This window comes from Malus sylvestris, chromosome 5 (assembly GCF_916048215.2).
Source record: "Malus sylvestris chromosome 5, drMalSylv7.2, whole genome shotgun sequence".
Classification (NCBI taxonomy): domain Eukaryota; kingdom Viridiplantae; phylum Streptophyta; class Magnoliopsida; order Rosales; family Rosaceae; genus Malus; species Malus sylvestris.
In genome coordinates this window covers 43,899,010-43,914,796 of record NC_062264.1, presented here as the reverse complement: position 1 = coordinate 43,914,796, position 15,787 = coordinate 43,899,010, and the positions used below count along the sequence as shown (strand labels likewise).

The following is a 15,787-nucleotide window of genomic DNA, read 5'->3' as shown; positions in this document are numbered from 1 at the left end:
TCAAAAATTGCAAAAAACAAACATTCAGAGATCAAGTAACGGGACAAAACTTTTCTACGGTTATAAACGATAAAACACGATTTAACGGTAGTTTTAACTCCGATTTTGATGATTTTTTAGAGCTACACTCATTGACCCTATATGAATACAATGAACTGATTCGATCTTCAATTTAAAATATTTACACTAGTGGATACCACAAAATCTTATGTTATACTTGATGAAAGTATAAATAAACTCTTAAGTGTTAGTAAATGTATCGTTTTGATGGGAAACGCATTGTACGAAACTAGTTTCAACGATCCAACCGTCAAACGTATTTGTATATGCTTCGAGATCTTGTATGCCAAAAATCGCAGAAAAAAGCATTCAAAGATCAAGTAACGGGACAAAAATTTTCAACGGTTATAAACGAAAAAACACGATTTAACGGTAGTTTTAACTCTGATTTTGATGATTTTTTAGAGCTACATTCTTTAACCCTATATGAATACAATGAACTAATTTGATCGTCAATTTAAAAAAAACAACTTTGCGCGACGTAGGTACACCAGCGTCGCGCAAAACAACTTTGCGTGACGTAGGTACACCTACGTCGCGCAAAGTTTTTTTTTTTTTCCTTTTGCCATTTTGCTTATGAGTACAAAATAAATAAATTAAAGGGAATTGTTATTAGCACTCTAAAAATCACATTCTACACTCCAAACTTTCTATATTTGAAGTGTCAATAACACTTCCCAAATTAAAATCTACTTACTAAATATATATATTATTGAACTTGATGGGAAACGCATTGTACGTAATTAGTTTCAACGATTAAACCGTCAAACTTGTTTGTATATATTTTGAGATCATATTTGCCAAAAATCGCAAAAAACAAACAGTCAGAACTCAAGTAACGGGACAAAATTTTTCGATGGTTATAAACGAAAAATCACGATTTCACGGTTATTTTAACTCCGATTTTGATGATTTTTTAAAGCTATACTCATTGACCATATATGAATACAACAAAAAAATTCGATTGTCAATTTAAAAAATTTACATAAGTGGATACCACAAAATCTAATCATGTTAACAACTCAACAACTTAAGAGTTGATGTATCATTAGATAACACATGGTGCATTGCTATTTTATTTGCTCGAAAGATAGGAATTGTATTCTTTAGCATTACACAGTTATTACCCGTCTTTAAAACAGAAGTTGTTTGTACCATACTTGACCAATCCCGAAACTACTGAGCACCGGTCAACGTTATACCGTCAAGGACCCAGAAGAGCTTCCCTTCAACCAGGAGGCCAATCACAATGTGACACGTGTCGACATCAGAAGCCAATCACAGCGCGACACGTGTCAACACCAGAAGCCAATCACAGCGCGACACGTGTCAATGTTAGAACAAAACTAGAAACTCTCTTCTATAAATAGGGATCATTCTCCCACAATAATCTCTAATGTCATTTTGTACTAAACTATTCACTAGAACTCACAAAATGAGAGCTTGAACCTATGTATTTGTGTAAACCCTTCACAATTAATGAGAACTCCTCTACTCCGTAGACGTAGCCGATCTGGGTGAACCACGTACATCTTGTGTTTGCTTCTCTGTCCCTATTCATTTACATACTTATCTTCACTAGTGATCGAAGCAACCAAGCGAAGGTCACAAACCTGACACTTTCTGTTGTACCAAAGTCCTCGCTGATTTTGTGCATCAACAGAAGTAATAATCTCCTTCAACCTAGCCTGCAGGGGTAACACATGGTGCACTGCTATTCATCTGGGCTTGTCTTTGTAAGTTCCTCATTTTCATTTTTTGCTAGCAGTCTTACTTGTTCAGTGACCTTCTTGGTCAATTATACCTATTCAACGGATACAAAACATTAAGAGAAAAAAAGGGGCGGTAAAGTAAAATTACATAAATATCGGAACAATGAGAAGGCAAGAATAAGAATCATTCAGCAAACCACAACAAATGAAAGGGCAATCTACTTACCACCACTCGATTTTTGGAATTGGATCCTTTGGTTTTTCTTTGGTGATAACTCTCTCTCCTACTTCTATCAAATTTGGATTTATATATGGAGCTGCTTTGCTCTTTGCTCTTTGTCTTGTGCTTCTCCAAATTTACTCTGTACCGAGGTGGGAATTTTTTTTACAAAAAGACAGGTACATAACTCAAAAAATGATCAAATGGGTTAAAGAGACATCAATAAATACCTTTAATTTTATAAGCTGAGCATCTCTTGTCCATTTTGTCTACAATCCCAATAAAAGTACAAGAATTACAACAACTTCAACTATTGTCTTGTCACCTTATTCCTCTGGTAAGGGCCCTATCCCATTCAAGAATGCACAGTTATGTGCCGTAATTTACGATTCCAATGGATTAAATTTCGACGTGGGCTAATTTCGGCAGCATCTCCTTATAGTTCTTCAAGTGCACGTCGTAGATACATAATATCCACCGTGTACTCGAAGAACATCAGGAAATGTTACCAAAATTTCTACTATCGAAACCTAATCCGTGAACCGTAAACTACAACACATAACTATGCATTCCCAAACTGTCCAAAAAATGGGACAATTCAAGAATTAATTGGACCACAGTCATGCTTTCGCATCCATACACGAAATCCAACAAATTCTCAAACGTAAAACTAAGCTTTTCTTGAAAAAAGTGTACGAAGTTAAGTAGTATTAACTTCGTAAAACACAAAACAATTTTGTACTTGATGTACAAAAATATGTGCATACAAATAAATTAAATCACAATAATTAATGAAACTAAATATAATAGACACAAACTATTAATCCTTCAACCAAAAAAATGGGACGATTCCATATTGACATCACCCAAAATTTCTATGTTCCACAATTTTAACTTCTTGTTTACCCCTTCCACTCCTACGTTAAAATTATTGTTTAAGGACCTATATGATGAGACCACGTATTCTAAATCGTAAAGGGTAGAGAATACACCTAAAATGATTACTAACCACGTAATAGAACAGTGGTTTGACAAAGCTATAAACTGGCTTCTTCTCTAAATCTCTAACATTCTAATTTCCTCCTCCCAATTTGGTGAGAAATGAAATCTATCCATTTTTTAGCACACATCAATCTATCCCTAAATTAGATCAAGTTAACTGAGCAATTTGCAGTTTCTTAGCTTTTGTTTCCCTAAACCTATCAAAATCCTTCATACTCATAGTCATTCATTCTACTCATTCAATTGTTCAAAACCAAAACTCATCTTGTTAAAAATAAGCATTGACAAAGATAATTAAAGAAAAACATAAATACACAAAAATAAAAAAATCCAAACATGAATGTAATCAATAAATAGTTAATTAACTAATCAAATAAATACAATACTTGAAGGTGAAGATGGTGAGGGTTGAGAGAGATAGAGAGTCTGAAAGAGAGTGAAACAGAGATGTTGAGTGTGAAGAAAAAGGCCCCTGTGTGTGGTTATATTAGAGAAAAAAGTCGTCGACTTTGCGCGACACCACCTACGTCGCGCAAAGCTGTTTTGCGCGACGTAAGTGCTCATGCGTCGCACAAACTTAGGAAAAAAAGCAGTAAAACATTCTTAGTTTGGCGCCAAAATCTTGCGCGACGTAGCCAACGTCGTGCAAAGTGGCTTTGCGCGACGATACTTTGAGCGACGTAGGTGTACGTCGGGCAAAGCTGTTTTGCACGACGTACGTATTCATTCGTTGCGCAAAACAGCTTTGCGTGACGTACACCTACGTCGCTCAAAGTATCATCGCGCAAAGCCACTTTGCGCGACGTTTTGTGTTTAGCGTCGCGCAAACATACTTTGCGCGACTAAATTTTCTGCGTCGCGCAAACATGTTTTTGTACTAGTAGAAAACTTCACCAAATTATTTAATTTTGGATTTTATGTTTTAAATGGGTGTAAAGATAAATTTATATTTTTAATTGGGTTTGGGAGGGTAATTTAGGTAATAATTTTAGGTTTAAAGAGATATTAATTTTTTAATTAAAAATAATAAGGATTTAAAGAGTAAGTTTGGTGTATAAAAAGTTACATGGATTCAAATAAAATTTTCATAAATTAAATAGTTTGGATTTTTTAGTCCGTCTGGAAGGAAAGATCCTGAGTTGATTTCATTTCTTTTTTGGAATAACAGTTCCTAGAAAAAAGACATAAATGTGAAAAGAGGAGACCTCGTCCTTGTGCAAACAATTTTCCTTTGTTTATGCTGGGGGCCCATATCACAATACGTACTTTAGATATTAATTTCTCTTTGTCTAAAGCAAAATGAAATTTCCACAGAAATAGAATACAACGTGCTTTAAAAAAATAATTTGTAGATGTTATGTATAAGACATCCACATACCTCATTTTACTTTTTATATATCCTTGATAATTTCTATTTGTTGATCTTCTTCAATTCATCCGATCCGACTGCTAAAAAATAGGATGAATTGAAGAAGATCAACGGGCAGAAATTATCAAGAATGTGTGAAAAGCAAAATAGAGTGTGTGGATATCACATCCTAAAAAAATTTGTTGAGAAGTTTCTTTTGGTTGGAAATGTATGGTGACTGACTGGTGGTTAGAGTTGAAGAGGATGAAATTCTGGTGCAGTCAATTCAAATAGGTCAATTTTTCCAAACAACACATTTATATATTTTTCTTAATTTCTCCGGTACTTACTGCTCTGCTGGGCGGCGGGCGGCGCTTCTGGGTTTCTTTTGCTTGTTAGGTATACTGCTCCGCTGGCCACTGATAGCTACGTGGTAATCACAGTATAAATTCTGTGCTACTTCTTCCGTATCCTAGTTTGGTTGACATCTGATCTGCCCAACTTTTGTCTTTCAATTTAATAATGTTAAAATGTTATTGCTACCCCTAAAATATAAGGAAAACTAATGAAAAGGGCTTGAAAACTTTGAGTTTTAATGATAAGGACAAAATAAAGGGTAAAGTGAATAGTAACATGATTGACTTTTTAGTATAAAAATGTGGTTTTTCGTTAAAGTGAACAGTACCGAGTGCTTTTCGTTAAAGTTCCCTAAAATATATCCATTGCGACTTTGTCCAATAAGTTTAACTGACTAAAAGCAATCGTAATATATATATATATATATATATATATATATATATATATATGTATGTATGTATATAATTGTTTGATTAGTCTTGCTTCCGTTGATAGTCCTTAATTTAGCGAGAAATATTTTAAAAATCAAACTGTTTATAAAATTAAAATTCATTGCCTACATGGTGTTGAAGATTTGAGTTACTTGACTTTCTTTGTGTTTTCTTGCCGTTTTCAGAGAATTTTCACACGTTTTGGACCTTTGGTTGAGTATACTGAAGTAAATTGTTATTGAAAAGACTACCATCCCACATTTTTATACGCATGTTAGAGTCCAAAAATGTTATTCTTATCACCTAGTTGTATCATCATTTGCACCATCTCTCTAATAGAGGTGAAACTCATATGCGTAGGCAGACCCTATCTCTATTAGACAAATGATGGTACAACTAGGTGGTAAGTGTAGCATTACTCATTAAAGTTTGGATCTGCATGACTATTAATCACGCATGAAATAAAGAGACTCTTTCAAAATGAGACTATTCATGGACACTGTCATCTTACAATTCCACGTTAATTTATGTGTTAACATTATAAAATATGCTGTAAAAAACATAAGGTAATCAAGAGCATAAAAAGTCTCACTTTTGATAATCTCCTTTTAACATTTCTCATCACTCATTTCTTAACTAGCTAGTTGGGAACAAAAAAAGGTTGTTGGAAATCACATAATGTGGCGATTGATAGTTAGGAGAGATTTTTCAGTGTGCCATATTGCCTGAACACCAAGTGTCATGATATAATTTGTGGGAAATTTGAAAAAAGATTCCAATAACAAATTATATTCTGACACTTGGTGTACTTGATCATGGTTCTAGCACACTGAAAAAATTCTCTATGGTTGCTATACCTTGTTTAGTGATTTAGACAACAAATCCATTCATCAAATGCCACATCATGTGGCATACAAAATATGGTTTAAGTAAAAGGTCTCTCTAACATCATCAAATAATTTATATTATTTGCAAGCCAAAAATAACATAGTCAATTTGCAAGAATGATTTTTCTCCTTTTCTTGGTATTTATTATGAGGAATAAGGTTTATATTTCTCTTTACCAGATGTAACTTCTTTTTTCATTATCCAAAAAAGTATCCCTCGTATCGTCGAGGTTTTCTAAAAAAAAAAAATGCAAGAATGAAGAATTAATATCAAACAAACCTAGAGAGCTGCTATTGATTGACACACTTCAGAATGTTCATCATGTACTCTACCGTATCTCTTATACTTTTTCTATAAAGGACGAGCTCGTAATGACTGAATTTCTCTTTCATGCATGTGTTCAACAAAACATGAGTGCATGATGGCTTATTTTTAAATAAACAGTCCCATAACCAAAATCTCATGTAAAATGTCATTTCACGACAATGCATCTCAGTCTCGGTTGCAGTACTTCTATAACGTTTAATATGCAGTCTGATCTCGGTCCTTTTTATGTCATCTCCCATCAAGATTTCTTTGGATGAAACGTTTGCTATGCTGATCATAACCAATTTTACTATATATTTGATTCCAATTTGTTTGCGCACATTGTCTACAAAACTCCTGTTTCTATCAATCCATTTACGATGTTACATTGTCTAAAAAACTCCCATTTCTATCAATTGATTTACAATGTTACTATATTTTGTTTCTTTATCTTCTTTTCCTCTCTCAAACATGTAGACAAGAGAGGATTGGATCAATGTAGCAAACTGAAAAGGAAATTAACAATTAGGATACAATGAATTGAACTTCGCATTTTTTTTAAAGAAGTATGAATTTGTTACAATTACAGTACATCTTAGATTATAATACATGGATAAAGATGTTTACCATTTATTGTATCATAACCAACGAAGGACAAATCTACAGTGTTAGAAACTTAGAAGATATTCTTTATTGATGATCTCCTATACAAAAGAATCAATAAATTTGTAATAAAAAAAACAAATAAATAAATGTGTGTGTATTTTATAATTGTAAAGTATTATATTTTTCTTGTGAAATTGTCAAGTAATCAAGTGATTGTGTGTGTCATATTAACATTGATCCTGCACATGGTATTTACGGTCGGTATACTCCTTCCACTTCCACCAAGTTCTGCAGCACTGCATCAGAAGCTTCTCTTAGGAACTCCGACCAATCCCTAAAACACCCAAAACATCACGAAGTTAGCAAAAATCGATCTTAGTGTTTGATCAAATAAACCTAGTACATCTTTCGATAAAAAAACTAGGTATAGAGATGAAACCCATGCAAGCACGCACATATAGGCACTTTCCAAGCACTTAGTTAGTACTATATATATTTTATAACTTAATTATATGATCTTATTTAAGAAAAATGGTAATCTAATTATTCCTTAATTATGATATATAAGATATACGTACCCTTTAGAGGAGTCGAAAGTGAGTCCAACCGTGTACTTAGCTTCTTCAAGTGCCCAACTGAACCTTTGTAGCTCAACTGCGGAGCAAGTTCCATTGTCCCTGACCCTAAGATGAGACGGCTTTACATTGCAGAAAACTGGTATCACCCTCTTCTTAGATTCCATGAGCAGAGCCAACTCATGGAGACAAAAGTAAGATTCGCAATAATGAGGTGAAAACACGGCAACCCCCACCTTACATTTGTGGATCGCCGCGTCAATTTTGTCGAACAACTTATCCCCAGGTTTCATGTTCTTGCTGTCCAAGAAAGGATGCAAGTTGAGCCTTGAGAAATGGTAAAAGAGCAACCCGGCCACGGTTCTCTTGGTGTCGATCCCACGGTGGTTAATGAACACGTCACATGGCGGGCGTGATTTAACGGTTAGAAATTGGTTGCTTCCCTGGCGGAGGAAATTGCGAACCAAAGCTGGCGAACGCTGCATGGCTCCTTGAAGAAGCTAACCAAAAAAATGATGAGATATGAGATATGGTTTTTATGTACTTTTCGTTTCGGCTAAGGGTTGTGGTTTTTGTTGTAAATTCCTAAGGGTTATGATTTTGTTTGTGGGTGTGAGAGAGCTATATGGACCGACAGGGCGTAGCTTATTTATATAGGTTCGGAGAGGGTTTCATTTTGATTTTTGCGGTCCAAGTTTTAATATTGGACTTGAGAAAATACCTGGTAGTTATTTTGAGAAGACGCAGAAAATAGGAGTAAGCACGAAGGCGAGCCTTGAAAATCTTGACTATCTAGGCTTAATAGAACAGTATACACCTTCAAACACGTCATTAAATATTTTATGTGCTGTTTACTGGGTCACTCGACGTTTTTGTATAAACATTAAAATTTTGCCAATACATATAAAACCGCATGGAATATTTTTGTTTTTAGGAAAATCAAGTGCCAAAATTAATGGTTAGAATTAGGGTTAATCTTTTTCACTAAGATAATCTCTTAGTGTGTTTTCTTTTTTGTTTTTCTAAGATAATCTCTTTTCACTATCACACATGGACCCCTTACAAACTTTTGAAACTCTAACGAGTTTAAGAAACTCAAGATTTAATGGAAATAAGATTAGAGAGAAAGTAACAATAGCTTGTTACCTAATAGTACATAGAGTTTTTATCAGAAATGGTCCTTAAAATTGACTCACTCCATCAAAATGGTTTCTGAAATAGAAAATAGATAAATGTCGTCCTTGAATATCGATGCCGCAAATCAATCTCGTTCTTCCGTTATAATTTTGTATAATCTTCTATTAATGTGCTGATGTGGCTCATGAGAGATACCCACTTTTCTAAACTATAAAATATATGAAACAGTGAGTTTGTTATAGAGTTGTCTCTATTACAATAAAATATTATTAATTTGGTAAGCAACATAAGTATAATTATAATAAAATGGAACGTGTTTGAAATTCAAAGAATGAGGAACCCATGTGTCCTGTACTCATTGTCAAAAAAAAAAAAAAAAAAGGAATAAAATGGCCTTAAATTCATGCATATATAGCATGCACCACATTATTATATATCTCATACTTTTAGACGATAAATTCTTCTTTCTTGTAAAGCAGCTTGTTGGCGCTATATGAAAATTAAAAGTTCGTCCACAAACTAAACTTATAAAGCCGCACACAGCCAATGTGAATATATAATAACTTGCTCCTCCATAAAAACGAAATTTTAAGATGTTTAAGTCTTTAAAAGTAGGTTTTTTTTTTCTTTTTTTTTCAGTTAAAATGGTCTTTGATTTTGTCTATCGTAAATTATTTTAGTCATTTCATGAAAATCTTTAAATTGTCACATGAATGACCATGTGACCATATTTTTAAGGGTATTTTTGTTAAACAAACCCCTTCACTTAACGAGTATATTGATAATTTTTCATAAAATGACTAAAATAATTTATGATAAACAAACTCAAACATCATTTATATCGATTTTCATTGTCACATACTAAAGTAAAGAATAACAATTTCAAAGATTTTAACTAAAAAGCCTTAAAAGTAATTCTAAGGGTTCCACTCATGCAATAAATTAACATGAATTTAAAGCAAATGAAGCTCCTGGGACATTGACTACAGGTAGGAAGGAAATTTTTTATGCATGTAACGGTTGGGAACAGCTGGATATTATTCTGGAATCTTTTGGAAACTAATTAAGGTTAGATCAATTATCATATAATTACTTAGTAAACTCCTCGTGCTCTATATGTCAATTACTCAATAATAGATGTGTTATTTGAAATTGGCTTCCGATGAAACTTGAAATTAAAAGTTCATCAATATGAGCTTTGAATGCAGCACCAGCCTTGAGAAATTACAAATGCATTTTATACAGTTGGGTTGGTGTCTCCCAGCAGGTTAAATTCTAAATCCTTTTAACGAAGAATAAGATTTACACTAAGTTCATCGAACTTAGGGGGGGATCGGATTAATTCGAATTTGAGTTTAAAATAAAGAGCACACTGTTCTAACCAACCAACTAAATACAAATACGCACATCCTGAACCTTTTTACTTTATGCTCTTTTTCTTCATTCAAAGCCAGTTTAAGAGGGGTGGTAGAGTTGAGACCAAATTCAGAGATCTTTGGAATTCAGTCATGTGCTTAAACCAAATACGGCAATTGGTGGAGTGGTCTAATTTCCTCTTTACCAATAACTTTCCTTTTTAAAAAATAATTCTAATTGATGAACCAATAGTCTTGTTCAGTACTTGCTCACGGAAAAGAATGGGGAAGGAAAAGAAATACATTTCAAATTAAGTATATACTACTTATTTTCCTTCCACAGATATATTAATTCCCTTGAATATCTCCCACTGTCTACGCGATCAATTCCTGGAAACCCAACACACACTAGTTTAGCAATGCAAGCAAACAGCTTATGACATTTTCTTTATGGGAATTTTTATTGGCGCTTTAAAAATTATATTGTACATTCCTCACAATGTATTTTTTTTTCTTAATATAGAAAGTTCGGAATGTATAATGAAAATTTTGAAGTGTTAATAACAATTATCTTTCTTTATTAGTCACGGAAAAGATCTTGTGAAAATTCTAGAATTGTATTTAAAAAAAATTGTGAGCCAGTAACTTAGGATTTTTAATTGGTTTTACAAAGTTTTACAAAAACATTTTGAAGATGTTACGGCAAACATATATACCTCTATTATGGCTACGTTCACAATCATGTGTAAGTTTTTCTATACAACATTATTAGACTACGTAGCCGTAAACTCATTTTATGTAAGTCATTCTGTAATAGCAGGTTATTGGATTCTAATGTATTTTGTTAGAATTCATTTGTCCCACATCGGCCAAAAAGCTTGAGAACAAGCCTTTTAAATAGAATTACCCAGTCTAACTATTACCGAGACTTTTTGTATTAAAACCTCACACTTGACGAATTAAGCAGATGGTCAAGTATAGACAATATCGATGTTATTAGAATAGATCCATGATCCGTCTACTTGAAATTTAAGATATTTTGATATGAAGCTGTACCACATGACGAATATCTCAAAATAGTATTTATGATTCTATAATCCCGCCCGCCTTCATGATTGGCATGTGTAAAGCTTCGTCACTTCTAGCTGTCTCTGGACTGTTTGCTCTTTCTCTGTCTCTTCCATTTCAACTTGGAACAACTGTGGGAATGTGACACGCACGTTCAACATCACATTCAAACAATATGACGTTCTACCGTTTGCAATATACACACTGAAGCTATGCTCTTGCACTTGCAGCTGTAGTCTCTCTCTTCTTCCATTTTCCGCCATGGAAGCTCGCCTCGACTACGCCTTGTTTCAGCTAACTCCAACTCGAACCAGGTACTTGGAAAATGATCTCCGCACAACCCTTTTCTCCTTCGGCACACCCTGTTTATTTCCCATTTTTTTTATGTTCCTAGATTCTCCTTTGATTTATTCATTCTCCTTTGATTTATTCAATCCAACAAGGTCGTGTGGAAATCATTCTCTCTGTCCACTATGCCTAACTTGTAGTTCAACTCTGCTTAGTGCTTAATCTCGAATTTCTTTCTAATTTTGCTTCTAAATTAAATGAGTGAAGATGTGACTTGGTGATCTTCTATGGAGGCAAATCTGAAAAACTAGCATCTGGGTTGTTCCAACCTTTTGTTTCGCACCTCAAATATGTAAAAGATGAGATTTCCAGAGCTGGGTATTCCATTACTCTTCGCCCACCCACCCAAATGGCACCCTGGTTCACCAAATCCACATTTCAAAGGTATTTCTCAAATCTGTGACATTTGCCAATTATGCAATTGGTAATTTGCTAATTTGGATAATTTTTTTTTAATTGTTTCTCTTTAATTTTGTATTTTGGGGCAGATTTGTGCGGTTTGTTAGCACCCCAGCAGTTCTGGAGAGGTTTGTCAGTATTGAAAAGGAGATTTTGCAGATTGAGAGTTCAGTTCAACTGGAGGAAGGTATCTCATCAAAATCTTTTGAATTTTTCATTTTTCAATTGTTAGTTTTCCGATTTAAAGATCAATCTTTCTGATGCGGTATTGGTTAAGTTCTGTTGTTTTGTGTGGTTGCTGAGACAATGTGAGTAATATGAGAGAAAATTCAACTCTCGGGATTAATCATCTTGCTTGTTTTCCTGCATTAAAAACCGTTGTTTTTCTCTATAATTTCCTTACATCATGGAAAGAATGTTCTTCGATTTAGATCGAATGAGGACTTGTTTTGTAATTTGATTCCTAATTAAGTTTGGTTTATCAGGAGTTGTCTCTGCTAATCAGAGTACAAGGAAGTCAACTGGTTCTTTGAAGGTATTTTACATATACATTCACAAGTTGTAACATAAGTGAGGCATTTTTGAAGAATTATATATCATTACTTAAGCTAATATATACATTTTTTCTTTTCAGAAAAGAGGTGAACTTGAAGAAGCAGGGGATGTAGAAAATGAAAACTCCAAGTAACTATTCTTTTGGATGGCTACAATTGTGAATGAAATAGTCTCACTTGCAGTGTCAGTCAGTATCTTTATCATTAATTCATTCAGTTTATTGTAATATGACAGGGTTTACCTTCGACGCCTTCTGGAAACTCGAGTGGCATTGCTTCGGAAACAGCAAGCAATGGCTTATGCGCGTGGCCTTGTTGCTGGTTTTGAGATCTACAATATGGATGATGTCATTTCTTTTTCAGATGCATTTGGAGCTTCACGCTTAAGGTATGAACTCATAACCAGTAATGTTGATTTCATTACTTTTCACGTCATTTTGGAGAATTAGATGTAGTTCATTTTATTTTGCCGTAATGTTGAGCTTGCTGGAGTCTCTTAAGATCAAGTACTGGTTATTTGTAGGGAAGCATGCATTAACTTCAAGGAATTATACAAGCAAAAGCACACAGATGGTTTATGGATACAAGAAGTAGCAGCAGTAGTGGCCTGTTCATCATCAGATCTGCAATTCACAGGAGCGTCTGAAATTACACTTACAAATGAGCCAGAGGTCACTAATCAAAATGTTATGCCGAATCAGAATCCTCAGTACTTTTATGGTTCACTAGGCCGTTCAAACCAATTGCCTCCGTATCATGGATATCCTTTCCCTACTATGCAGTCTTTTCCTCCTCATTATCCAAGGAACATGCAATGGCCTCCCAGCATGGATGAAGCAAACTGTGGTTGGGAACTGAATTATCATAGGACTCAAAAGTCATCTTCAAGAAGAAAGAAGAAGAATAAAACACAAACTAAATACTCAGGGGAAGGCAACCAAACTGAGTCCAGTGACTCCACTTCTGCGACTGATTCTGATTCAGAGACACTTCAAGAGAGAAAGCATTCTGATATGGAGAATTCATCCAAAAAGAAGTTTAAGAAGAAATCCTCGCGGAAAGTGGTCATTGAAAACATCAACTACATCACACCCAAGAGGAGGGATGGGAATAAAGACGGAGTTTCTGATGAATCTTTTTCGGATGAGAAGACTGAGAAAGCAGAAGTATTGGAGATATCCCATGAGTCACACTCACAAGAAAGAGGCGTAGAGAAGAGTCACTCTATGTTTAATGGATCAAGTAGTGAGGATTTGACTGTTCAGGCTGTAGTTGCCATTGATGTTCAAGATGGACATTTTATAGCGAGGTCTGAAGGTGGTAATTCATTAGCAGAAAGGCCTACTTTGGGGCTCAATTTCGAGAGAACTCCAAATAAACTAACAGTTTCAGCTGCAGCTGATCCTTTGGTTGCGATGGAGAGGAATGGAACAAATGACCATGGAGTTAAATTGGAAGATTTTCGGAATGAAGAAAATTTCAGTTCAGTTATGGAGAGAAAAGATTGTGCAGCTGAGGACATATTACTTTTACAGAGATCGGTAACATCAGAAACTGAAAATAGGTCTGCATTTTCTGCTTCTGCTGCTGAGTCTACTGTAACCAGGGGTTCGAGGGGAGAAGATTGGTTTGTCGTCAATCATTCAGAAAGTACAGAAGACCAGAAAGTACCAATGAAGCAAACAGTTTTTAATGGTGATTGCATCTTTGCATTGGAGAGAAAAAGCAATATGTGCGTAGATGATTCTTTCTTTATACAGTCTCGATCAGCAGTTGATGATATGTATGAATCTCCATGGAAAACAGAAATAAGCATGGTTAACGATCTGAGTTTAGCTGCCCAGAAGGAAAATGGAGTTATAGATATTCCACAGACTCGAACATCTGAGCCAGATGACCTTTGCATGATTCTTGAAAGGGATTCCAACTTGGAGTCTGCTGAAATTTCTTGGACTATAGACTATGAAGCAGACATTTCATTTACTGAGGCAAATAGAAGATCTTCTGGTGTTGAGACAGCTGATGGCGTGGATAAGAAGCCTGCTTCGAACGGTGTGGACACCAATGTGAAGAGCAATAAAGTTCCTGGAGCAAAAGAACGCGGTAAAGAAGCAAAGTCTAGCATCGTACGGAGATCCCTAGTTAACAACAGACCTGATATTAAAAGCAAGAAAGTATTTCCTGCAAGAGGGCCTATAATACAAAAGAGCAAATTCGAGAAGGTAAATAATGAGTATTTATGTAGTGTTTATTTGGCTACCTCTCATTGTCTATTTTCTTCATACTTTTGATTTGTTTTTTATGAAATCTGATGGGAATGTGTGCTTGTATACAGGAAGAAGAAATTCGGCAAAAGATGGAGGAAATGCGGATAGAACGCCAAAAGCGAATTGCTGAGAAAACTGCAGCGGCTGGCTTTTCTCCGATAGCACCCCAAAAGAGCTTCATTAGAAGGCAAAACAGAAAAGGGCTCCCCCATTAAGAGTGACAAGAGTAAACTTCAACCTACCAAGAGAACTCTGAATCTGTAAATGGATACAAAGCAGTTGAGCCCATGAGTTCTTCAAACTGCAATATATATTTGTTCATAGTTATAATCTGTTTGTATAATAGCCCCAGCTATATATTTTCATACAGATACACCTTAGGCATGACGCCTCTACTTTTTGCTTCTCTATTTAATGGATGCTGAGTTTGGCAATTTGGAATATATGAGTTGTTTTGAACTATTAAAAATGTGGCATACGATAGGCTGATGCACAATGTCTATATATTCTTCTCCATATATTGAATGTTGTTGCCATCTAAATTCAAGTATTTCTACGTGAGTGTCTTCCTAATTACGTAACTCAAAGAAAATATAACCCTAATTGGACTTTAGAATTTCCCTTGTCCATGCAGTCCAAGGTCGCACTTGGATTTTTCACCAAATAGGTTGAAGTGTTTATAGCTACACTCTATACAAACTACACGAACAAACTTGGCCCTCTTTATATATGGTGCAATTACAATATCATCTTCCTTTGCAAAGGCTACCAGGGACTATCAGTTTGACCAAGGCAAACGACCTAGTATATGAAGGCTTCATTGCCCAGGCTACCAGGGACTCTCAGTTTGACCAAGGCAAACGACCTAGTATATGAAGGCTTCATTGCCCAAATTTGGTGAAAAGAAGCGGATAGAAATTGTCCAGGTTCCAACTTTCTAATCGTCAAATGGGGTATTAGGTATGAACGTTGACTAATAACACCATGTTTTTTGGGTGATCTTTTTGTAGTATTTGTCTGTCACGGAGTAACTTTTGTATGTAAGCAAGACTTTTAGATTTTACATTTAAGCAAGCTATTTTGCAGGAGGTGATAGGTAATCAAGACCTTAGCTACTATTTATTTGACTTTTATCTATTTTTATTTTGACCTAG

The 15,787-nt window shown here is 34.9% G+C and overlaps 2 protein-coding genes and 1 long non-coding RNA gene across 4 annotated transcripts; 1 reads left to right on the top strand and 2 right to left on the bottom strand.

The window, feature by feature from the left end:
- Window positions 1-1,103: 1,103 nt before the first annotated feature.
- On the bottom strand, window positions 1,104-4,266 carry LOC126620878 (uncharacterized). Of its 2 annotated transcripts, XR_007622707.1 has the most exons (4): window positions 3,789-4,266; window positions 2,223-3,615; window positions 1,999-2,134; window positions 1,104-1,864 (listed from the first exon to the last, which is right to left on the bottom strand). It is a non-coding gene; the product is annotated as an uncharacterized LOC126620878 (long non-coding RNA). The 2 variants fall into 2 exon arrangements; XR_007622706.1 differs by having other exon boundaries at window positions 2,223-4,266.
- Window positions 4,267-7,182: 2,916 nt separating this feature from the next.
- On the bottom strand, window positions 7,183-7,990 carry LOC126622947 (TIR-only protein-like). Its single transcript, XM_050291615.1, has 2 exons — window positions 7,509-7,990; window positions 7,183-7,264 (listed from the first exon to the last, which is right to left on the bottom strand). The coding sequence occupies exons 1-2, from the start codon at window positions 7,988-7,990 to the stop codon at window positions 7,183-7,185; spliced, it is 564 nt and encodes a 187-aa protein (XP_050147572.1).
- Window positions 7,991-11,127: 3,137 nt separating this feature from the next.
- LOC126623615 (COP1-interacting protein 7-like) lies at window positions 11,128-15,102 on the top strand. Its single transcript, XM_050292564.1, has 8 exons — window positions 11,128-11,379; window positions 11,621-11,797; window positions 11,902-11,999; window positions 12,298-12,347; window positions 12,447-12,496; window positions 12,602-12,754; window positions 12,890-14,588; window positions 14,702-15,102. Exons 1-8 carry the CDS (start codon window positions 11,327-11,329, stop codon window positions 14,846-14,848), a joined length of 2,427 nt encoding a protein of 808 aa, XP_050148521.1. The 5' UTR covers window positions 11,128-11,326; the 3' UTR covers window positions 14,849-15,102.
- Window positions 15,103-15,787: the final 685 nt, after the last annotated feature.

Coding starts and splice junctions, on each gene's coding strand:
- LOC126622947 (XM_050291615.1), bottom strand. CDS start 7,990: ATGCAGCGTTCGCCAGCTTTGGTTCGCAATTTCCTCCGCCAGGGAAGC. Junction 7,265..7,508: donor ACTTTCGACTCCTCTAAAGG/GTACGTATATCT, acceptor TGGGTGTTTTAG/GGATTGGTCGGAGTTCCTAA.
- LOC126623615 (XM_050292564.1), top strand. CDS start 11,327: ATGGAAGCTCGCCTCGACTACGCCTTGTTTCAGCTAACTCCAACTCGA. Junction 11,380..11,620: donor CTAACTCCAACTCGAACCAG/GTACTTGGAAAA, acceptor AAATGAGTGAAG/ATGTGACTTGGTGATCTTCT. Junction 12,000..12,297: donor TTCAGTTCAACTGGAGGAAG/GTATCTCATCAA, acceptor TTGGTTTATCAG/GAGTTGTCTCTGCTAATCAG.